Source organism: Arvicola amphibius, chromosome 9, assembly GCF_903992535.2.
Source record: "Arvicola amphibius chromosome 9, mArvAmp1.2, whole genome shotgun sequence".
NCBI lineage: Eukaryota > Metazoa > Chordata > Mammalia > Rodentia > Cricetidae > Arvicola > Arvicola amphibius.
This window is the reverse complement of record NC_052055.2, coordinates 89,390,743-89,415,890: the sequence shown is the minus strand read 5'-3', so window position 1 is coordinate 89,415,890 and position 25,148 is coordinate 89,390,743. Positions and strand designations below refer to the sequence as shown.

At 44.6% G+C, this 25,148-nt stretch overlaps 1 protein-coding gene and 1 pseudogene across 2 annotated transcripts in view; one reads left to right on the top strand and one right to left on the bottom strand.

Annotated features, from left to right (window-relative positions):
* The first annotated feature begins 543 nt into the window (after positions 1-543).
* LOC119823748 lies at positions 544-2,548 on the top strand (annotated as a pseudogene).
* A 405-nt stretch (positions 2,549-2,953) lies between these two features.
* The window catches only part of Rab23 (RAB23, member RAS oncogene family), a 34,523-nt gene continuing 12,328 nt past the window's right edge, over positions 2,954-25,148 (bottom strand). For both annotated transcript variants that reach the window (XM_038343695.1, XM_038343696.1), the window contains exons 5-8: positions 11,363-11,519; positions 9,166-9,248; positions 7,792-7,884; positions 2,954-6,207 (exon numbers count right to left, since the gene is read on the bottom strand). In XM_038343695.1, coding sequence (XP_038199623.1) covers positions 6,068-6,207; positions 7,792-7,884; positions 9,166-9,248; positions 11,363-11,519 — 473 coding nt within the window. In that variant the 3' untranslated portion in view covers positions 2,954-6,067. The remainder of the gene's footprint in view (positions 6,208-7,791; positions 7,885-9,165; positions 9,249-11,362; positions 11,520-25,148) is intronic.

Sequence of the window (25,148 nt, the reverse complement as noted above, 5' to 3'; positions counted from 1 at the left end):
ATATATTTTTCTTCACTCCCCTCCCTTCCTCTCCCCTCCTCTTCTACCCTCTCCCATGGTCCCCACACTCCTGATTTACTCAGGAGAACTCGTCCTTTTCTACTCCCTATGTAGATTTTGCCAGCTTCTTAAGTACACAAATTTTCCTTAGGCTCTCAAATGCCAGCCTCTCCGATTCCTTCCTACCCTGGGAAGATAAGCCCATCTCCCCCAGTGCACTCGTTCTCCGAAGGGAGGAATGCTGGCTAGCTCCTTGACCTTTGTATTCTTTGCGTTATTTCCTCATTCTTTATAGATTTTGTGTGTGTCTGGCGTGACCTCACAGAGACAGAGGAGGGAAGTGAGACACGTGCCCTGGAGCTGGAGTTACAGGAAGCTGAGTTGCCTGATAATGACTGCTGAGATTTGAACTCTGGTCCTCTCCGAGAGTCGCCAGTGCTCTTAACCCCTGAGCCATCTCTTTTGCTCTCGTTCTTTTTCACAATGGAATTTTTTGTGTGGTCCCTGATTGCTTCTCACAGACTTGACTGCTCTGCCACCGCCATGACTCTGGCTGCACTGTACTGTCTCCAGCCTTTTGACCCTCCAGGTGTGGGCCTTCTAACTACAGTCTTTGCTCTGTCTCAATTGAACGTGACATTTTAGGACAGCCTCTCTGCCATCCCTGTTTGTTCTGCTCCCCAGGACTCATCTCCACACCAGCCCACTAAGCTGTTTTCTGCCTTTCCCTTTAAAGATGAACTCTGTAGCGTGGCAGCCAGCAGGACCCTCAGAGGTGCCTGCAGCAACCTACTCCCGTTCACCAACTAAGGGCAGAGTTTTCACTCTTAATTTTCAGTTAAAAAGGAAGAAGTACAACGCTGACGTTTGAGTGGTTTATGGACCCTTCCTTGAAAGGTGGTCCTGAAGCTTTGAGCGTCTGGAAGAGTCGAAACTTGAGCTAATGAATGCGCAGCTCGGCTCCCCTGCTGCCGGCTCCAGGGGACACTAGTTTTCAAAGATGTTAAATGAGAGGGTTTGGGTAGGGGGATCTGTGGTCTTCCTAGGGAGTGGCTAAACTTGATGAGGAGAGGCTGTGGTGCCTTAAATGGCTGCCCTTCCTGCAGGGCCGAAAGGGGGCGCTCGGGTGCCTTCCAGAGCCTGAAACCCAGCGACCCGCCCCGAGGAGGCTTTCACCTGAGTCACCGCAGAGCTGATCCGAAAGAAGCAGCTGGGAGAAGTGGAGAAACATCGACAGCTGTGGAAGGATGAGCAAACCCTTGTCAGGAAGGCTGAAGCCTGAGGCACAGCTAATACAAGATGGTATCACGAAGAGGGAACTGGCCTTGCTGGGTGGATCCAACGTGGTCTTGAAGCTTCTGTGTCCCATGCTTGTCAAACCCGAGCTGGGGGAGGCTCAGGCCACAGAGGGAGAAAAGGCTAGACTGTATCACAGTGGAAAGGAAGTGCTAAGAATCCCAGCTTCAGGACCCTGAGCGGCAGAGCAGCAGAAGGAAACCCTTTCTCAGCTGCAGCAGCAGTTCAGCAGGCTCAGACAGCAAAGGCAGGGGCCCCGGGAAGGCCTGTCCCATCGTAGGTGGAGGGGAGAGGATTAGGCAGCTCCAGGGTCCACACTAGAGTAGCTCATAAAATACAAACAGCCTCCCCCGCCAAAGTGAGTACTGTGCGCAGGGACACAAAGTATAGGATGGAGTCAGTTCAGTTCCTCACCAGAGTGCTTGGACTTCATCCTAACAAGGGCTCAGCTCCTGGATGTGGTGGTACAAGCCTCTCATCTCAGCCCTTGGGAGGCAGAGACAGACAGATCTCTTCTAATTCAAGGTCAGCCTGGTCTACACAGGGAGTTCCAGGCCAGCCAAGGCTACGTAATGAGTCCTGTCTTTAGCAGAGACCAAAGTGATCCCACCCTTGTAGAGTTGATTTTACCTTTATAAAAATTATTATCATTATTTTATGTGTCTGGGTGTTTTGCCTGAACATAGGCCCGTCTTTGGAGCGCACTGGATCCCCTAGAACTGGCTCTACAGGCGGCTGTGGGCTGCCATCAAATCTGGATCCTCTGCAAGAGCAGCCAGTGTGCTTGACCAATGAACCATCTCTCTAGCCTGATTCCCATTTTAAAATCGGAAAATAGGAAAGAATTTACCGGTCTCTGGAAGCAACCGAGTTCCTGAACTAAAAAGCATAGAAAAATTTGAATACCAAATATTTGCCTTTTTCAAGTGACCGATCCTGAGAAACACTATTATATCTGGAGGCCATCTATATGATGCTATTTTGAAAGCTGGACAGCACAAGTATTAAAGACACAAAATAAGGCCATAACAGCTGCACATTTGGAGGCAGCAGCAACAGGGACACAGATGAGCTTAAACTTAGCTGTCCTGTTTGTGCATGCTCACTCGTTCGTACAAAGAAACGAGGCGAGATGGACAAAACAGGGCAGTTCTGCAGAATGGTGAACAGCACTCCACGTCTTGACCAGCAGAGGGCGCGGCGGGGTGGCGGCAGCATGTGTGGTTCAGATCCTGCGTACCTGAGTGGCTGAGTGGGTTGTCTGACACAGTGAACTAAACTTCACAGCTATTTTACACCCGAAGATGGGGTAAAGGTGTTAGGGGCCAAATGCCTCGAAGCATGAAAATACCTTTCTTTAAAGGGCCGGTAGTAGCTGAAGGTAGTGTGCACGTCTTTAATCCCAGAACTCCCGGAGGATGAGCATATTAGCGCACAAAGTAGCTAAGTGTCAAATATGTGAGTTATTTTGCTATTTAAAGAAGTCACACCTGCCTATTTACTCCATCATTTATTTATTATGAATCGGTGTCATAAAGCTCATGCTGGGCTGAACTCACCTGTGTGGCCAAGGGTGGCCCTGCACTGCAACCACACCCAGGTCCTTTGTGACCCACCTCACACTGGTGGTCCACATCACACACACCACACCAAATTCTAGCTTCGAAATGTTTTATTGTTTTGGTTATCGGAATTCATCTTTGTTGAAACTGTAATCAAGTAGTACATTTTAAAAATTAATCCCAAAGGTGTAAGTACCACTCAATATGAATGCATACAAGTAGTTCTCCCGGTCAGATTTACAAAAGCGTTATTTATTAGTAACAAAAATATAGAAGGGATTAAGTTTTTCCTTTGATCCAAAGATTTAATTTGAAAATATTATTTATGAACTCCTACTATAGTATTCCAAGCGACAGCAGGAAAGGGGCAGTGGCAGTCTTATGGCCAAACCGTTCTGTCGTCTGGGAGCCTGGTGCCAGGATAGTTCAGACCTCACTGTGGTTTATTTACCTGTGTGCAGATAACCACATTTGTATGATAGCTTTCGTAAGTTTCATATGTGAAACCCTTAAGAGTAACAAGATGTTCATGTAACTGAGAAGGTGAACAAAGCCATCCAGTCACTGAATGGCTGCGGCAGAGGAAGCGCTCACCCTGTAGGCTCCTGAGAGATGCTCTATTGAGGTGTTCCCAGCCTCACTCCCAAGGTTAACAACACCTCAGATTACAAGAGCACTTCAGGGTCTAAGACATCAGGTTCTAAGGCCAGCCCCTCATCCTAAATCTTCTGACAAGACCCCAGTCCCCGGTGGCAGGCACAGTGGGGGCCCACACTCCTGAGTTATCAGCACCACCTCACAGGTGGGAAGCAACCACCTAACTTCACTCTGCAGGGAAGGGCCACACTTCCTCTCTGTGGTAGTGGTAGCTTGCATTTGACAACGTGCTACCACTTTGAGTGGATAAAAAGGAACAGTTCAACCTGTGTTTTTTGTTCTGCTGTGTACGGGCTGCTTTATGTACTATTTAATTCATAGGCAGAGACTGGAAGGAAGAACCTGAGGAACTCTTATTAGATATGGCAATTATTCCACAGCTCTGTGCCTGACACTAAACACCGGCGACGATGCAAAACCGTGAACCGGGGCACAAATGGCCAGGGTTCTTTTTGTTGTCACTGAAGGGCTTCACCAGAATGTCGTATAAAGCTCTTAGAAGTTACAGTCACAAAAGAGGACAATGTGACCTCTGAAGGCTTCAGAATTGAATACATGGATAAATTAATATTACTTGTGGCTGATTTTAGACCGTCTATAAAAATACAGCAATGCAAAGTAAAAATTCAAATGTGTTACAAAGACTTCCATTAAAAAAACATAAAGCACATAAAATTCTGTTGCAAATGTGAAGGAACAGCAGCCATCAGCAGTCTGGGTCTGCACCTCTCACCATACTCGTGCCTAGGAGTGGAGCTGACGGTGCTCTCTCGTGAATTCTCCCAGTTCAACCCTGCCAGTTAAAAATAACCAGGCTATGTGCCACCAAATACACTTTGTGCAAAAACTGAAGACTGTATTTGGAGAGAAAAAACAACTCACAGCGGGGACCTAGGTACCCGGGTTAGGAACCAGGGTCCCTCCATTCTTCTCCCACCGCCAGCAACGGGAGCGCTAACAACTGAAACACAAAATAAACACCTTTACTACTTCCGGGTGGATGATGCCAGATGGGTTAATGTGAAAGGCAAGCTTCCAGTCGCGACTGCAGAACAGGACACTCTACTATGCCCGCATTGATCCAGGCGGGAGGAGGGTGGTAAAATGAGGGTAAACTTAAAAAGTGGGGGGAGAAAAAAACAAGGGAAATGCATCAAACATTTATATATTCTGGTCATATTTGTAAAAATAATAGAAAATGACATCATAGCACATTTTTCAAGAAAAATCGCTTTTATATACTTTAAGTCCTGTGAGAACCAGGGTGTGGGAAGGAGCTACTGATGCTTTATAAACAAAACCATTGATAAAGAATAATCAGTTTTTAAAGAACTCATGAAATTATCTCTTTGGCAGGCGTGTCCCAACTCCCAAGTCTACAGCTATCATCTACATACACACTGAGTCGTTCCTTTGCAGACACTCCTGTGCCAACATCTGTCAATAAGGTGCCATGGAAACCAAAGGCCACAGAAAATTTTAAGCAATAATCTTAAAATGCTATACAAGGTTTGTAAACAGAAGGATGCTTTAGAGTTGCAAGGCTTTGAAAAATCCATAACCTGGCTCAGGACCAAAGACTACCTTTGTACATTCTGAAAAAATGGTTCCCTTCATCTTCAAAGTTCAGAGCTGGGGGGTCTCAGTCAGCAGCCAGAGAGCTAATGTGCACACTTTCTGGGTCTCCTGGGCGGCTGCCGGCTGCTGTGGACCTGGGGATGTGGCTGACCCTGTCACAGTGCGAGCTCACCATCTTATAGTGGCCACGGAGAGGACTCTGCGGAACTCTCACTCGGGAGAGGCCTGGCATTCAGATGTTTACATTCCCTTCACCGCCTTTAAAAGATGCCACAAAGACAAATTCTACAAAGCACTGTAAAAATTAGGGGGCTGTTTTGGCACACGGCACATTTAAGTCCAAGTGTGTTTTGTAAAATATGTCTTGAAATTCTTGTGCGAGACCAGAAAGATACACAATGTATAAATGGTTGTGTGCGTGAACTACTTAGGATCTACAGCCTTTCCCAGGGCACAGACCTTGGTTTGCTGGAGCCAGGTGTCTGCATGCACACTCCCACAACCCGTAACAGGTATTCCACGAGTACCGCTGACAACACACGCGAGTGCAGGCTGCAGGCGGCTGAGTTTTCCCCTCAGTACTTTCTTTACGCATTCGGAAAAGCGAGACGACCAGTTCCAGGAAAGCAATGCTTGCTGCCTCCCCTTGGGCAGCGAGGGAAACTGGTACCAATAGATTTAGTGTTTTCAGCATTTTAAAATTCAGCAAAACCCGTTTTGACATGTCCTACGTGTCCCTTCAAAAACAGGAGAAGCTTCGTCTAATGTCAAAACTAGAATGAGTCCACAAGGCGGTAACTTTCCAGCAGAGGTCTCGATCTACGTTCTGAGAAGCGCTGCAGGACAACATTACAATGTCAGCTTTCAGAGCGAGGTGCAAGGTCTGTCCGCTAAGACTCTAACACGCCGTGACGCCACCGGGTGCGTTCCTCAGTGAACTGCAAATGCAATTCTGCTCTTCTCCCTGAAGCAAGTTAGGGTATACTACAGCTGCTAAAAGGATTTCTGGTTTTCCTGGTCCTTTGTTTGTTAGGTCTAAGACTGATGACATCTCCACCGTTAAGGGTACTTGAATTCTGACCCAAGTGACTTCCAACGGACGTATTGAAGACACCTGTATAAATGAGGGAAAAGCAGAATGACTGATACACCTCAAAGTCACCTGTCATATACATAGTATTTAGTAGTAAAATCAGACAGATAATCAAGTGCATCCAGTTGTTTTCATTTTTATTACACTAGAACAGAAACATTTTAAGCAAGCAGCTCAGCTTTATTACGTCCATGCTGCCTACCGCTGCCCATCTCCAGTGCCTCTGCACCCGGAGGCTGAAATACCATAATTTAATTGCCTACAGGCAAAGCGACAAGTGAATGACAGAGAAAGCTGTCATATTTCCGATTTAAAATGTGCCCTGCACCAAAGGGAACCTTGAGCTTATGAACTGCTCAGGATCAATACACACGAAACTCTGGGCAGGGACACCACCAAGGAGACAGAACCCAAGACCAGGTAGTTCCTGGCCACGAGAAGCTGCAGTCTCATAGGTGATATACAACACTGTAAAACTACGCGACAACATATCATTTTGGTTTTGGTTTCTGGAGACGAGGACCCTTTATGTAGCTTAGGCTGGTCCTCCTTTCACCATGCCCAAGACCAGCGAGTCCACACAGACCCACGCATGGATCAAAGGAAGGGCCAACTGCACCACTTCCTAAGGCAGGAAGAACTGTGTAAAAAGGCGAAAGTGTGTTCAGCAAGCCACTGAGGCTAAGACAGCAGTGAATATAGCCCAACACAAAGCCTTGGCTTATCCTGACACATTTAAGATATGGGAATAATTTCTGTACGTCAACGGCACGGTTCTCAAGCACAGACTTTGTGGATGCTGAGTACAAATGTCAAAGGGTTGGACAAGCCCTTCAAGTCCAGCCTTAGATTTCGTTCTGCGGGAGGAGAGGCCTGGGCCAGTGAGAGCTTCCTACATAGTCCTTGAAGAATGAATGCATCCTGACATTAGATGGGAGGGATCATTTCCCATAGAATAGGAAGAGGCAAAAGAGAACACTGGGCATGCTCAGGGAAGAACTCTTTGGGAGTCAAGAAATTGGATGCTTACAGGAGGGTGGGGCAAGAGAACAAGCCCCGACCCCCAACACAAACACAGGAAGAACCAATTCTAAGGAAGAGAAAAGAAGTCAGAAAGTCTGTGAGGACTGATGTGCATGGAAGGAGGGAGGATACAAGAGGATACAAGGTGCTCAACAGAGGACGCAGAAGCCTGGGGTACCAAGCACGGCTCTCATCTCTGTGCAAGCCAAGATCCAAGGTCAGTTACTGTGAAAAGACGTGAACAACAGTCTTCAGGAATGGCTGAGCTTTTGCTAGTGTCTAACATCCAACAGAAAAGATCAGTAACAAGCAGCAGGATTTGGGGGAGGGGAGGAGCGCGACAGACAGACTCAGAAGAGAAGCTGTGGAGCCTGTCCGTGTAAGCATGGTCTTCTCAGAAGTACTCACGTGTCTGTTGTCTGCAAAACTCTTTTTTAACTCTTTTTTAAACACTCACTGAGCTTAACGATTTTATTCGAAAAGTTTCAACTCAGACTTCTTAAAGAAATGAGCACATTACACATAGAAAAGGTAAACACAACACAACAAACGGAGTAAGTGCTGAAATGCCCAAGCACTTACCAATTTTGTTACTACTTGAATGTGTCTGCTCTGGCTCTTCAATTATTTGCTGTTTGAGTTTCTGTAGATGTTTCTCAGCTAAATATTTAAAAACTAGAATAAACACAGATATACAGTATGACTATGCAAGTAAATCAATCTTCATTTTGCAATATTTATGCTTACTATATAAATTTAAAATTACATTAGAAGCATACAATTTAGTTCAAAATTCAACTTTTAAAAGTTATTTGAGCAATATCTGAAAAGTATAGTGATAACACCAGTAAATGTAAAGTGTGTCCAGTGAAGAGCTGGAAGCGTGTACAAGTGTGTACACGTGTGCACACTGGCTCTGCCATTCGAAAACCTTGGATCATGATAAATGGTCCAACTAATAACTGGACTCATTCCTTTCTGCTTTTGTTTTGAGACAAGGTTCAGGCTGGCCCGGAATTCCTGCTTTGACTTTCTCAGTGCTAGGACAACAGGCACCCACATGCCCCGCTTAAATGAGTTCAGTCCTCAAAGAAATATCCACTTTCTTCCACTGAAGAAAACTGCAGAATAAAGACACAAACAACAATCCAGCTGCAATCTAAAATGAAAAATCCAGAATGAGAAAAATCTCAAAATTTCTTTAATCTTACTTTCTTTTGTTTGGTTTCATGAGACAGGATTTCTCTGTATGCTTGGTTGTCCTAGAACTCACTTTGTTGACCAAGTTGGCCTACAAAGATCTCTTGAACTCAGAGATCTGCCTGCCTCTGTGTCTCCCGAGTGCTGAGATTAAAGGTGTGCACCACCACTGCCCAGATGACCTTATTTTATTAAACTAGAAAATATAGAAGAAACTTTGCTGTCTGATGGAGTCTCTACTGTGGTGGAATAATAAACAATCAGTAACTTCTAAGAGATCTGCAGAACTACATAAATGTACATATTCACACTTCCACCTAGCTTTTCTTTACAAAGACAGTTATTTACTCCATGTGTGTGGCACAAGCGTGTGAGGCTGGAAGACAACTTGTGGGAGCTGGTTCTCCCTCTCCTCCCACTCTGTGGGCTCCAGGGGTTGAACACACTCTTAGAACTGACAGTGAGCATCTTGCTGTCCCGACAGCATAGATTTTAAGAGAAAAGAAAACAAAAACAGGCAAGAAGTAGCCTACTAAAAACCTCAGGCATTTCTAGAAGGGTAAGTATCAAGTAATCACGAATATTAGGGAATAATCACAGACCCCTGGAACAGAATACCTTCAAAATTAACAATGAGACAAGAAGAAAATTTTCTTCTTAAATTGCTTTGAAATCCAACTTCTAAGCAGGACAGAAAGAACATTTAAAAACCCCACAACTTTCTTGCTGCAATACGCTGTTAAGGATGTACTTCACCTTCGTTCACATTGAGGTCTTCCTTCACAGACGTCCTGTAGAACCTCAGCTTCAGCCTTTTGGCCAGGGCCTCGGCTTCCTCACTGCACATCAATGGAAACAAACAAACCAACCAGTGAAGGTGTCCGCTGAGAGGGTCTTCTGAAGTTTTCAGTGTATCTGATGAGTAACACTGGAGCATGCGGGGTGGGGTGGGTGGAGGGCGCAGGCTCCTTCTGAAGAAGCCTGGCACGGAGCGCTGACTCCCATCTTTACTGTCATGTGGGACAAACACCAACCATTTCCCCTAACTGAACAAAATACATTTCTACAAAGTCACAAAGAATTATTCATTACTTTTCTTCAGAGAACATCTCAATCTGGGGGCCGGAGGCATAGCTCAATTGGTAGAGTGCTGGCATAATGTCACAGGCTGTGAATTACACATTTCAGAGATAGACAGACCGGTCAAGAGTTGAAAGCCGTCCTCAGTTACAAAAACTGGAGGCCAGCCTGGCTAGATGAGATCATTTCAAAAGATTAGTTATCTTCACACCACTTGAATTTATTACACTCTAAGTAGCCTGTTTTACTCTCATTGCCAAAAGCTGAAGCGAGCACATTAATGGTCACATCGGTAAGTCTCATGAGGGCTCTTTTGTTTACATTTCCCGGGATTGTAGCCGCCCCGCTCCACAATGGCTCCCTGTGGCCCCAGACTCCTGCTCTGCATTCCATGTGTGGCTCTCCCCACCCTGTAACCATGGTTGGCCTATGTCTGGTAAACACTTCTGAGAGGTCACCAAAGTCACTACAAGGCCCTTCAGGAAATGGCTGCCCCCAAGTGGGAGAGCTGCCTCAGAGTGGCCCTCCACCAGGTGTGCAGGACCTGAGACAGCCCAGCATGTAAAGGCTGGGCCCACCCGCATAGGGACTGACCTTACACCAGCCTAGGCCACAGAGTGACACACTCTCCAAAAGCAAAGCAGGAAGAGAGGGAGAGAGAAAAAGTAAAAATAAAGCAAAAGTGTTTAAAAGCTAGCAAAATATTATTAATAATGAAGAATAGTTATGTGTAGGTAAAAATTACCTGGATAACTAACTAAAAAATTTGAGGGAATGAAGAGATGGCTCCACAGCTAAAAGAGATGACTTGGTGCACAACCATGAGGATCAGAAACAGCTGGGTACGGGCTCATATTCACCTGAAATTCTATAACTGTTGGGAACAAAGACCAGAGAATCACTGGTGCTTGCTAACTCCTAGCCTTTGTGGTTTGCTTTATTTACTTATTTTTTCAAAAAGGCCGGAAGTGGCTTACATGTTCATGGAGAGACCCTGGTTCTCTACATCTGAGGGCACTTATCTTCTCTAGAGCCATCGGCACAGAACATCTACCTATAAACACTAGACTCCTGGAGATCTAGAGCCATCGGCACAGAACATCTATCTATAAACACTAGACACATGGAGATCTAGAGCCATCGGCACAGAACATCTATCTATAAACACTAGACACATGGAGATCTAGAGCCATCGGCACAGAACATCTATCTATAAACACTAGACTCCTGGAGATCTAGAGCCATCGGCACAGAACATCTATCTATAAACACTAGACTCCTGGAGATCTAGAGCCATCGGCACAGAACATCTATCTATAAACACTAGACTCCTGGAGATCTAGAGCCATCGGCACAGAACATCTATAAACACTAGACTCCTGGAGATCTAGAGCCATCGGCACAGAACATCTATCTATAAACACTAGACTCCTGGAGATCTAGAGCCATCGGCACAGAACATCTATCTATAAACACTAGACTCCTGGAGATCTAGAGCCATCGGCACAGAACATCTATAAACACTAGACTCCTGGAGATCTAGAGATGCTCTTCTCTCTTCCTTGCCCACTGTTTAGTTTTAGTTTTACATTGATGGGGGCCTTCCTATGCAGGCTGCACCTGCCTCAGCCCCCAGTGCTGGAATCTAGGTGTGTACCACACACGAAGCTGCTACACGAGCCCACCTATTGGCGCCTGTGGAGTTCTTTTCAGGTGAGGCCGCAGGTTTTATTTCCACCACAGAAAGAATTTCAGGAAAAGTCAGTATGAGAAACATTTTAATAGATTTAAGCAAGAGGATTGGAGACACACACAGAGGACACAGAGAACAGAAAGAGTAGTGGGAGGGGACAGGAATTATAAGTCATCTTACTTTTTGATACAAGAGTCGTCCAGCAGATCAATCTTGTTTTGGACAAGCACAGTTGGTAAATCTCCAACTTCCGCTACTACTTTTTCTCTCCAGCTGGAAATTGCCTCAAAAGATTCCCTGTCTGTGGTAGAAAACACAAGCACACAAGCCTGGGCTCCTGTAAAATCACAAAATGAAACTGTTACCAGGTCATCAAAGCAGCTGTGCAGGTCCAGGCGGCTTCCACCCGCTCAGCTGGATTTCCAGCAGCAGCACTGAGCTCCTACTTTAATCGTCTGCTTAGACTCCAGCGGACTTTCTAACTAAAAAGCACAGGCTGTTATGAAGAATGAAAAGTCAAGTGTCAAACTTCAACTGAACACAGTATAGCTAAAACATCACAAAGCATGGCTTAATTCCCACTGAGAGGCAGCAAGGGCAGCAGGCTAAGCAGGAACGACACGCTCTCCTGAAAGCTTTGTGGTGAGAAGCTTCGTGCCACCTGCTTATAGCACAGACCTCAGAAAACTCCAAGAAAGCAAACAACTTTCTTCAAAATTATATTATTTTAGTCAGAGTACCGGTGACTGTCTTAGTTAGGCTTACTACTGCTGTGGTGAGACACTGTGACCAAAATAAGCTTGGGAAGGAAAGAGTTAACTTCACCCACAATTCATTATCAAAAGCAGTGAGGGCAGGAACATGGGGCAGGGGCCAATGCAGAGACCACGGAGGGGTGCTGCTTACTGGCTTTCTCAGTCTGCTTTCTTAAAGAATCCAGGATCACCAGCCCAGGGATGGCACAACTCACAGTGGGTGGTTCCTCCCCATCAATCACTAAGAAAATGCCCTACAAGCTTGCCTATAGCCTGATCTCATGAAGGCATTTTCTCAATTCTCCCTCCTCTTCAATGGCTCTAGCTGTGTCAAGTTGACATAAGACTAGCCAGCACGGTGTTCCAAAATAAATATGATAAGCCGTGTCCTGAGCCCACACACACACACCATGTGGCCTCACAGTCCTTCTGACAGAATTGTACCTATCAACTGTCACATTAAGCTAATGCCATCTAAGACTGCAAACAGAGCTGGGTGTGCTGGCACGCACCTTCAGGCCCAGCACTAGAAAGCATAAGCATGAACACTGCAAGTTCCAAGCCAGCCTGGTCTACAGAATGAGACCTTCTCTCAAAACAATAATTAAGTAAACGAACAAACAGCAGCCTCCTGGAAAGAGCAGTGACTCCACCTTGATTCCTACACCCTGGTGACAAAGCAGGCGGTAAAGATGCCAGGTCCCAAGTGCTCCCCTCGCCCCTCCCCACCAGCAGTGCTGGTGACAAAGTCCTAAAAAGGGCTGTGACAGCCTAAGTGAAGGGACCACCACTGGCCTAAAGTCAGCATTGCTTAGGATCTTTGTGCTTCCTGGGATGGCCTTACCCACCCCAGCAGGGCGTCCAGGTCTCAGTTAACCCTAACAGCCTGGAACTGCTCAAAGCCCCACCTTGCTGACTATATAAAATCAGCTGCTTGCAGTGGCTCCACTCTGCCCTTGCTTACAAAGTCACACAACAGGCTCAAGAGAATTTTCTGGAACCGCATGTTTTATTTCACTCTTTCCAGGGCCCCTGTGAGTTTCCTTCTAAGATTTAAGACCCTCTTGAGCTACCAGGACATTGTAAGTCCCACTGGAGCGCACAGTGAGGAACAGGATGAAGAAAAGGCAGCTGTGTTCCTATTACAGCCGGTGAGAACCCGATAACCACCCGCCATCAGCGAGCCCTGAGGCCTGGACCTACAGAGAAGTAGAGTGACGGTCACATTACTATAGTCACTGAGCAATGTAATTTGCTTGAATTGTAATACACACTAAAACTACAAATAAAACACTAATCAGTTAAGAATATACCATGATACTGTTACCTTTAAACCTAAAATTTTATATCCAACCAACTGACATTTAAATCTAAGGAAATGGGGTGCTTCTGGGTATATAAGATTATAGGCTCTTAAAACTAAAAACCTTGGAGGAACTATAAGATAAAAATAAAAGCGGCAGCAGATGCTTCTGAGGCAGAGCAGAGAAACAGAAAGGAGCCCCTCTCAGGAGTGCAGCGAAGCCCCAAGGGCGACGATACAGAAACTGTTTCTTTATGCAGTGTCCCCAACTAAGAATGCTAAAACAGCAACAAAGTAAGGCCAGAGCCTATGCCCTCTTTTGGTGAGACCTCACATCTGTAGGGGGTATTTTCTGGAACCTCAGAAAAGACTAACCCCATTTCCTGCATCTCTGTGACTCGCAGGAACCACCCTGTGATCTTGTGGGTTCCTCCATGAAGACAGGAACAGATACCGCTTTTATGAAGGAGTGGAGCATCCGTGCTACTGTCTTTCTTCCCCAACACTAACTCTGTTCACACCCGCTCATCCTGAAATCCTTTCTACCATGTGCTCAGGGATCTAGTTCTGTCTGAGGACCCCAAAACCTGAAGACAATTCTGCCGGGACAGGGTGAGGCAGTACCTCCACTCCTACTTCTGCTAACTGCGCCCTATAAGCCCGGAAGAGAGAGAAAGAGTTCAATTTTATTTGAGAAATAAAGAACCAAAAAAACACAGCCTCCCTCCAGCTGTGATAGGTGGGCAGAGGCCAAAGGGGTGTCAGAGGATAGGAAGATGTAATGTTGATGCAGCAGTTAAAATGTCCTGGGAATAATTAAGCAACTGGTGGACACTGGCCCAGGCAGAGTCACTACCTGTGTCCCCCTCCCTGTGGGACAGCTGCAGGCCTGTTCTGTGCACATCACCGGTTTCCCAAAACCTCAAGCAGGTGCCTCAAGGGATGTATGTTTATATTTGTGCTTTTTTGTTTCTGAGAGGCCTTGGGTTTCTTAGTGCATTCCCAAGAGGACCTGGCAAATCCTTCAGCTTCCTGAGGCAGCCCTACAAGGTTCTTTAAAGGCCCCACCTTTCCTACAGTGGTAATTATTTCTGTGTTCAATATAGTCGCCTCAAGCTACTGAAGCTCCCCCACCTGTGGCCCCACCCCTAGTCTTCTACCTCTTTCTAGGATCACACCCCTAATCAGTCACTGGGTGGAGCTCGAGGAGAAACTCTTGAAGTTTTCCAAGACAACATAATAAAAAACTGTAGAGTCACAGGAGAAAAACTGGAGGAAAGGAAAGCGAGAACACAAGACTCTCAACAAAAGCATAGTCACCAACACTAAGGCTGAGGGAACAAAGCTAATCCTAATACCAACTTCAGTCCCGGAGAAGAGAATAAGCAGATCTTCAAGCATGGTGGTTCACTTGACACTGAGCCCCAGGTCAGACACACCTAATCTCATGGGGGTATGGACAATGGACTCTGAAGGGTAGTGGCTGACTAGCTCCTCTGCTGGGGTGTCTGAGGCCCTTCCCACAGCCAAGCTGGAACTGGAACTGGCTTGATGGACTCCAGGTCTCAAGCAGCTAAGCACAGCCAAAGCGTGTCCAGAAGTTAGTGAACACAGCCCTCGGCCCAGGCTGCCTGCTCTTAACTATTTCCCGCCCTTCACAGTGAAGTCCGCACTCTGACTGTGATGATCAGGCACAGCTGAGCACTCCGTCCATTTATGATGTCTACATTAACCACCACCCACTGAAAACATACGCAGCTTCTGACTGTGGCTGACAGCGACACAAACCTAGGATACAGGCACAAATAATCAGAAGCAATTTGATAGCAGTCCATTTAACAAATTAACAGTAGGTTTCCAAGGACCTAAAATCTCCTCAGTCACGGGCTTTGGACTAGGATTATTGTACCAGGTATGCGATCACTCCTGGGAAGCAGTTCAGCTTTCAATCAGAAAGAAGTTGGTCACTCCCATAACCATCAGGCTTCTAGTGTGCCAGTGGACACAGGCTGCAGGGTGGCTGTCATATCTACTGTTCCAGTGGGCACAGGCTGCAGGGTGGCTGTCGTACTGCGGTATATGAGGTTCACTGCTGAACGAGGTGGCCGACGTCTTTTCTCCCCCCAGAGCCCGCACAGTGCCTTCCAGCCCCATAAGAGTTAGCTATCTGAGTTTCCTGGTCAGCAGAGGCTAACTCCTTCACGGCTTTTATTCAAAAGGAGTGGAGCTTTCAGCAATAAGGTCTTACCATCTGGAGATGGTGGGAACCCTGGGAAATGGCAACAGCCTGTGTTGTTTTCAGTACCTCTGGGGCATCTCTGACCTCAGGGAGATATCTTGTGTCTGGCACTGGGATGTGCAGTGATAAAATTCCCCTGAGGGCTACAGAACAAAGGATGCCTTGTTAAACTCTGCTCCACAGAAAGGCTGGAGGATCTGGCCATGGTCAAGCCTGTCTTTCCCACAGATGCCCAGGTCACCTCAGCATATCCATTCACTGCCCAGATTATCAGCTTGTAATTAAAACTGTTAAGCTTCCTGACAAAGACACCTACTAACCCTTCCCATCCTGAGACAAGGCTAGTATGTAATTACTGTCAAAGGCCTGGACATCTCAAACCTGTAAGAAACTGAAACAGATGCTCTCCCAAAAGGGACAGCAGGCCTGAGAGACCCTGAAAGAAAACACCAGGCCGGAATACAGCTGCTCTGGGGGAATCCAGAGTTTTTCCTTTTCTGTTAGGAATTACCTTGGGAGAAAAGAGATAATTATTAACCAAGAGGAAGCAAAGGCCCTGCTGGGTACCAGAGCTACCATCTGCTTTATATCCCACATGTTTAAAACTTTCCCCTCACAGTAACTAAGGTCAAATGGTGGAAGTTTCTAAACTCTCCATAGTTGCCCTAAGACAAACCCCGCAAATTCTCAGTTGGAGAAACGGCAGGGGATCAACTTTTCTGCTGGCTATTGTGTCCTTGTCCACTGTTAGGGCATGACTAGTTCCTTCTCCCAAAAGGGAAAGATGATTTTAAATGGGGAGGACACAGAAAACCTCTAATGTCTCCACACCACCTACGAAAGAGTCAGAAGATCCCTACAAAAAGAAACTGACAGCCTTCATTCAAAAGAACCATAGGAATTGTGGGCAAAATCTTCAAAAGGCACAGGATGAATAAGATCAGCAGCCCTGGCTAAGACAAGTAAAAGCAGACCTAATATAAATGATGCCCTTTGGGGAAAGAAGCCCTAATGGGAACCAAACCCTCCACAGAGGAACCAGTACCAATAAGGAAGCCCGGCTTGTGCAGGAGCTCCAAGCCATAAATGAGTCAAGCCATCCCTCACCAGCCAGTGGAGCCTGATCCACACGCTTTTACCTAACCTGCCTCCAAGAGCAGCCTGTTTTTCAATGCCAGATCTTTGCAGTGTCTTTTGTAGTTTCCCCAGAGAGTCAAACAGTCAATATTTGTTTGACTTCATGTGGGAGAATCGGCATTATATGCCTCTGTGATGTGACACTTGAAGTCCTACCCACTTTTCTCAAATTCTTAAACCTGATTTACAATGTTTTCATGAGTCTACTCTGACTCAGTCAACGACCTGGCTGTGTTCTCCCCCACAAAGTAACTCCCAGAGAAGCGCTTTTGTTACAGTGACTACCTAAGAAGAGTCATAAAGGGTCAAAATATAAGATGTAGTTTTGCCAACAGGAAGGTGAACACTTGGTTACACAGTGATTTCTTCTAACTCTTGAGCTGTACTTCTGCTATTCTAAGAATTTTCTTACCCCCAAAACAAAAGCAAAACAAAACAAAGCCCAAACAATTAAGAAGATTCCTAGGACTAACTACTTATTAATTGTTCAACTCCGTGTAAACTTAAAAAGGAAATACCAGACACCATACAGCTAGTCCTGAAGAAAAAGGCAGCAACTGACGCCTACCAAGCCCTGCATTAGGGCTCCTCAACTATAAACCTCTTCCCCCTTTCATTCATGAGAAACTAACGGGGAAACTACAGCCCCTTGGTGTGCTAGGCAGCAACAAGAGCTGGACACACGGCCCTGTCTGAGGGCCATCCTCTGCCACTGCTGCTCCCTGACAACAGCTGAGGAGGTCCCTTTCCCTCTCCTGCACCATGCAGATGCCCATCACACAAAACTTCTGCTAAAGTCACATTACTCAGGGAGTTGCCTAAAAATGTTTAAGTTTATTTTTATGTGTATTGCTGCATGCTCGTGTGTATTTATGTGTATGCATGTATGTATGTGCACGACATAAATGCTGGTGCCCTGGGAGGCAGAAGTGGGTGTCAGATCCCTGTGACTGGAGTTACTGATGCGGATGCTGTAACTGCTGCGCCCCCTTTCCCGCCCTTAGTTGTTCAGGTTCTCATGACACTGGCGTGCTTGCATCCCCAGACGTTTCCTGGTGCACCTCTCTCAGGCCACTCCTTGTTCCTCTTATCAGATGAACTAGACAGAGAAACAGGGCTACTCAAATATGATACACACATTCTCCTGCAACACCTATGAAAACATCTGCTGGAAATGCAGAATTATTTTATTTATGAGATGAACAAGGACATTTTCTGCCAGGATATTTAGTTACTTCCATTCTTGACATACTGAGAGTACCCATTGCCTCAGCTGCTCATACTCTAACTGCTAAACTCATTGTCTTAATCAGAGCATGCCATTTACCAGAAAACAAAACAGCTAATGTTTACACAGATTGTAACAACGCATTTGGAGTGGTGCATGGCATGTTACAGAACTATTTCTAACTTCCTCTGGCCAGCCTATTGAAAACAGTCAACATATCTCAATTAGTAGATCCCAGCCATTTGCTCAGTTACCCGCTATTAAAATCTCAGGACTTTCTAAAACAAACAACAGAGAATCCGCAGGCTGGAAGAGCTGAAAAACAGCTTCACTACATGCAACCACACAGAGGGCGGACTCAGCCAGGTCATGATCACCACTCTACTTCTGACCTTCTTCAGACTCAACAGATGGTGCCTGCAAGGAAAAAACCTGGCAACAGAAGGGCTACGGTCTCAACTCCCAGAGTTATCTGTGACTAGGTCCTATTGGCAAGCCCCTAAGATCCTTTAAATGCCCAACTCCCCTTCTGGAATACACACCCACTAATTCACTGGACCAGGAAAAAGTTTACTCTCCCGGAGTAAACAGTGTTATTGGAAGCCTGCCCAACAACAACTCACAAGGCACACTTGAGATATTCTATTTGTCCCAAACACAACCAAGTCTTATTATGCTTGGAAAGATTTGACTTTCTCACTACCCCCAATATATTTTTATTCAATATAACTTGGATTTTGAAAAACTTCTAGGAAAAGCCCTAGTGGAAACCTTATACCTAAGGACACACCCTTTGGGTAGTAGCTCTATTTTAGAGCTTCAACCTCTATAGCCAAGACATGAAAATAAATTCTCTCCACTTAAAAAAATAAAAGAAGAGAACTATTTTAAGTGGGACCAACCAACCAACTGTGCTGCCATGGATACTGGAATGCTAAGACACCTCAGATTCCCAGCTGTAACGGTTGCTCAGCTGAAGCTGCCTGTTTCTCGGGCCACCATAACCTGTCCGATGACTACCTGCCCAGTAAATGTGGCCTGGATATCTCCCAGTATTGTACCTTACAAAACCTACCAATCACATGATCTTTGATCTATAGGAACTAACTTGGTGACCACAAATTCCTGACGACATTCCTCACACCTACATGGTGGCTCACAGCCACCTATAAATCCAATTCCAGGACTCCTCAATGCCCTGGCTTTCATGAGCACTGCATACATGTAGTGCTCACACAGATATGCAGACAAACACTTGTACACGTAAAATAAAAATGAATTTTATAAAGAAGAGGGGGGGAAGCTGGGAAACTCTTGTAAAGGAAGTGACATATTACAAGAATGGATTAAAAATACTAGATAACTTTCCAGGACTACCTCAAAGCCAACAATGGGAAAGAGCATATTCTTTAGCACATAAAGACTGCTAACGATGTTAATACAGACGGAATCTGAGGAAGCTATGGGAAAAAGGCCAAACTTCTTAATGCTGAGGTTAAGACAATGGTCTGTGAAAATTTTACACAAAGCAACAGATGAGTTTGTGATTTATTACAATGCACTGTAAGAGCCCATGTTCCCTGATTAAATGAAACTTCACGTACAGTTAGCTAGGATTAGAAAAGTATTAACTACAGCCCACATTCTGCCAACAGGAAAAAGAGACACTACTACAAAATGACCCCTCCTGGAGCCTACCTCCCTCTGTGTAACATGAGAACTAAGATGCTGTTATGCTCACAAAGCCTCTCTCACAGGTATGCCTTCTTGTTCCTGCCCACATCATAAATATTGGTACGTGAGGGAAGGACAATTCTGCTAAGAAGAAATTAAAAAGGCTGCATTGTTATCTGATGTCTTCTGTGATGTGACTTCCTCAGATTGGAATCTGGTTCAATATTAAGATAATAGGACAAACCAGGCTATTATCCACAAATAAGAGTTACCATAGCTTAGATACTAAACAGCAGTCTCTTCTAAAATTAGAGCTAGCCATTCTACATGGGATAAGCTACAGAGTCAAACTGGATGGAAGATTGGAATTAAAAGATAATGAACTACTTCAAGTGCCCATGACTGCAGACAAAGGGGGGAACATACAATTAGTCTAACTGAGAGGGGATGACACATACAAAGGATTTTTTTTTGTTTGTTAGGGTCTTTCCTCACCTTGCTACCTTCACTCCATGAAGCCCAACTGATAATTACAGTATTCCTATTACATATCACATGTAATATAGTACACAGTATTCCTATTACATATCACATGTAATATTATGTCAGATACAGAGGACCAAAAAATTATAGCTCAGATAATAAGTTAATAGATTTCTTCCTTAATGACTTTACCTAGCATACCTTTCTCTTTCTCTTTTTTCTTTTTTCGAGACATGGTCTCTCTACCTAGCCCTGGCTGTCCTGGAACTCACTATGTAGACCACACTGGCCTTGAACTCACAGGGATCTCCTGCTTCTGCCCCCAGGGTGCTATGACTAAAGGCTGTGCCACCATGCCTGGGCATTCCTTTCTCTTAAAGACTGCTTTTTTGCCTCATCTAGATGAGATGCTAGAAATGAGCATCCTAGTGATGGGAGACCTTCAATATTTAATAAAATATTTGACTCTTGCCATGTGCACAAAGAGGGGACTGTGACCATGATTCCAGAAAAGAAGCCGTGACTACCAAGGCAGACTGGCTGATCTTCAACGATGCGGAGAGGGTGGAAGGCTGCAAGTCAGAGCCAAGTCATCTTGGCTCCCTTCAGCCCTTCCATGCCACTTACTGGCCATCTCTGTATATACTAGAACATTGTGGCTATGAGGTAAATCCCTGGGAATGTTTGGACAAATTCCTAGCTCCTACTAGCCCCAAAGCCAAAAATGCTTGCTGTCAGCATCTTAGCCTGTATCAGAGATCTCACCCACTTTGTAAACCTGCCTGCCTGATGTTCTTTCCTACAAACCTGGAAAGTATGATTTACACTTTTCCTTATTCTTGTTACTTCATGAAACCAATGCACATTAGAAGAGGACCAACCTGAATCTGTGTTCCTGGGCCATGCTCACTCGTATTTGGCTCCAGGATAAACCAGCTCTGCTTACTTTGAGGTGAGGGCTGTTTCTGTACTGTCACTGCCTAGTACAGACGTCCACAAGCTGCAACGAGGAACTGTTTTCTTAGCTAGAAGGGGACAACCCTTTGGACACTTGCTTAAAGTTGGGTACTTGATTCAAGCCTGGGAAAGACAGTGGCTGAGAGCAAACTGGATAGACCTACACGGAGCAGGGAATTGGATGGGATAAAGGACAAGACCCACATGGGGTAGGGCAGTGGACAGGATAATGGGCAAGAGTCACCTATAAAAAGACTGCATCTGGGAAGGACCGTGCTCCCTACAGTAGCAAAACAAAGCCTGCACATGAATTTCAAATTTAAAGAGAAGTAATTTCAGAGACAGCAATGGTGGAGTTCAGAACATGCTACACCGAAATATAGCATTATGGAGAATCATATAACCCAGAGTCTCCCATTTTCTTTCTAAATGTGGGCCACAAGACACTAAAGAGGGAAGGGAACACTCTCCAAAGGTGGGGCACAGACACAAATGTAAATAAGTCACCTTGGCCGCTTTCCTGTCATGTTTCCCAGGCTCTTCTAATGAAAGCTACAACCAAAAGCACTAATGTTTAACTGTTTCTTTGGGTTTCCATTTCTTTATGAAAAGTCTCATGTCACATAAAACATAAATTCATTTGCTATGAAAAAGCTAGCTAAGAACCTTTCAGGGCAGAGGAGATGTACATTTTCAAATACCCTTATAGACTAAGTCACAGAAGAGGATGGTGAGAAGGGGTAATTAAAATCTACTTCACTGTGTGTCCCTTTCTGTGTGGACCAGAAGCACTGTCTCTGCTACCTACAGTAGACTTTCTCAAGAGTTTTGAGGAAATTAGCTGGGATCCCCATGGCTTCCGACTGTGCTTCATGCTGTGGTAACCTACTTACAGGACAACATGTGGAGGGTGCAGAGATCGCGCAGCAGTCAAGAAAGCCAGTGGTGACTGGTCTGGGACATCAAGCACGGAGCTTGGGTCCTCCTGGGCAGGAGACTGGAGCCAGAAACTTTTCCAGTCCAACTCCAACCCAGGGACTTCTGCAGGAGGGGATTTAGACCAGGATTTACAGAAACAGGGCAAAGCCAGCAACCTAGGCCAAAGTGGGCCTGAGACAACAAACTGCAAGTGAGCAGAGCAAGGCACAGGAGCTCTGAGCTATCTCTAGAAACACCGAGTAAACAAAGGGGTAACTAGAACTGTGACACTGACTGTACCATAAGGAACAACCATCTGGGCTTTGGATTCACTGGGACCTGGAAGATTATTCAACAGAATCTCAGATAGCCCCAACCACACCTATTAGAGGAAAAGATGAAAAGAAAAGGAAAGATCACATGCTACACCACAAAGAGCAACACAACACCAGTAAAAGCTAAAGACCCTACAGCAGCAAGACCTGAACAAACAAATATGGATGGACCAGAAGAAAATGACCTAAAAAATAACCCCAAGAGAATGTTTGAAATTCTTAAAGATGAAATGAGAAATTCCCTTCAAGAAATGGAGGAAAAGACAAACAAAAAATTGGAAGATATCAGGAAATCACTTAAAGAAAACCAAGAAAAAGAAATCAAACATATAAAAGAAACTACTCAGGACTTGAAAACTGAGTTAGAAACAATAAAGAAAACACAGGTTGAGGGATTATAGAAACAGAAATCATGAGAAAAAGATCAGGAACCACAAACGCAAGCATGAACACTAGAATACAAGAAATGGAAGAGAGAATCTCAAGCACTGAAGATACAATCGAGGAAATAGACTCATCAGTTAAAGAAAACATTAAATCTAACAAAAGCTTAATCCAAATATCCAGGAAATATGAGGACACCATTAAAAGGCCAAATCTTAGAATAATAGATATAGAAGAAGAGGAAGTTTAACTCAAAGGCACAGAAAATTTATTTAACAAAATCATAGAAGAAAACCTTCTTTATCTAAAGAAAGATATACCTATAAAGATACAAGAAGCTTACAGAACACCAAATAGACTGGATCCAAAAAAAAAGTCCTCTCGCTACATAATAATCAAAACACTAAACATACAGAGTAAAGAAAGAATATTAAGAGCTGCAAAGGAAAAAGGCCAAGTAACATGTAAAGGTAGACCTATCAGAAGTACATCTGACTTCTCATTGGAGACAATGAAAGCTAGAAGGTCATGGTCAAGCATTATGCAGACATTAAGACACCACGGATGCCAGCCCAGACTACTATACCAAGCAAAACTGTCGATCACTATAGAAGATATATCACAAAACAAGATATTCCATGACAAATCTAGATTTCACCAATATCTAGCCAAAAACCCAGCCCTATACAAAATACTAGAAGGAAAACTCCAACCCAGGGAAGATGGCTACACCAAGAAAAACACAGACAATTGATGATCTCATAACAGCAAATCCCAAAGAAGAAAAAAATGCAGAAATTAACATCACCAATGATGAAAACTAAATTAACAGGAGATACCAATCACTGGTCATTGAATATCCCTTAATGTAAATGGACTCAACTCACCTATAAAAAGGCAAAAAAATCCACGATAGCCAAAACAATTCTGTACAACAAAAGAACTTCTGGAGGCATCACAATCCCTGACTTCAAACTCTACTACAGAGCTACAGTACTGAAAACAGCCTGGTGTTAGTATAAGAACAGACATGAGGACCAATGGAACCGAATAGTAGACCCGGATATCAATCCACACATCTTCGAACACCTGATTTTTTATAAAGAAGCAAAAAATATCAAATGGAAAAAAGAAAGCATATTTAACTGTAGAAGGAAGCGGCGGGCTGCGTTCCCGCCGCCCAGTTCCCAGCAACCGGCTAGCTTTACCCAAAATAATTACACGGAAACTGTATTCTTTTAAAACACTGCCTGGCCCATTATCTGTAGCCTCTTATTGGTTAATTCTCACATCTTCCTTTAACCCATATTTAGTAATCTGGGTAGCACCACGAGGTGTGGCTTACCAGGAGAGATCTTAACCTGCGTCCATCTCGGAGAGGAGCAGCATGGAGACTCACTATGGCGACTGCCTGAAGCGTCTCCCCTACCCTACTTCCTTGTTCCCACAATTCTGTTCTGTCTACTCCACCTACCTAATTTTTTCTCTTAAAGGGCCAAGGCAGTTTTCTTTATTAATAATGAAAGTAACACATAAACACTCCTCCATCATTTAACAAGTTGGTGCTGGCATAACTGGATATCAACATGTAAAAGAATGAAAATAGACCCATATCTATCACCATGCACAAAACTCAAGTCTAAATGGATCAAAGACCTCAACATAAAGCCAGCCACACTGAACCTTATAAAAGAGAAAGTGGAAAGTACATTTGAACGCATCTTAAATATAACCCCAACAGCAAAGATATTGAGAGAAACAATTAATAAATAGGACCTTCTGAAACTGAAAAGCTTCTGTAAAGCAAAGGACATAATCCACAAGACAAAACAACAGCCTACAGAAGGGGAAAAGATCTTCACTAACTCCACATCAGACAGAGGTCTGCTCTCCAAAATATACAAAGAACTCAAGAAATCGGACACCAACAGAACACATAATCCAATAAAAAAAAATGGAGTATAGACCTAAACAGAGAACTCTCAACAGAGGAATCCAAAATGGCTGAAAGATGCTTAAGGAAATGTTCAACATCCTTAGTCATCAGAGAAATGCGAATCAAAACAACTTACACCTGTAAGAATGGCCAAGATCAAAAACACTGATGACAACTTATGCTGGAGAGGTTGTGGGGTAAAGGGAACACTCCTGCATTGCTGGTGGGAATGCAAGCTGATACCACCCCTCTGGATGTCATGTGGCGATTTCTCAGAAAATTAGTAAACAACCTTCCTCAAGACTCAGTAATACCACTTTTGGGTATATATTCAAAGGATGCTCAATTGTGCCACAAGGACATGTGCTCAGCTATGTTGACAGAAGCTTTGTTTGTCATAGCCAGAATCTGGAAACAACCTAAATGGCCCTCGACTGAAAAATGGATGAGGAAAATGTGGTACAGTTACACAATGGAGAACTACACAGCAGAAAAAAATAACAACATCCTAAATTTTGCAGGAAAATGGACGGAGCTAGAAAACATCATTTTAAGTGAGGTAACCCAGACACAGAAAGACAATTATCACATGTACTCACTCATTGTAGTTTTTAAAC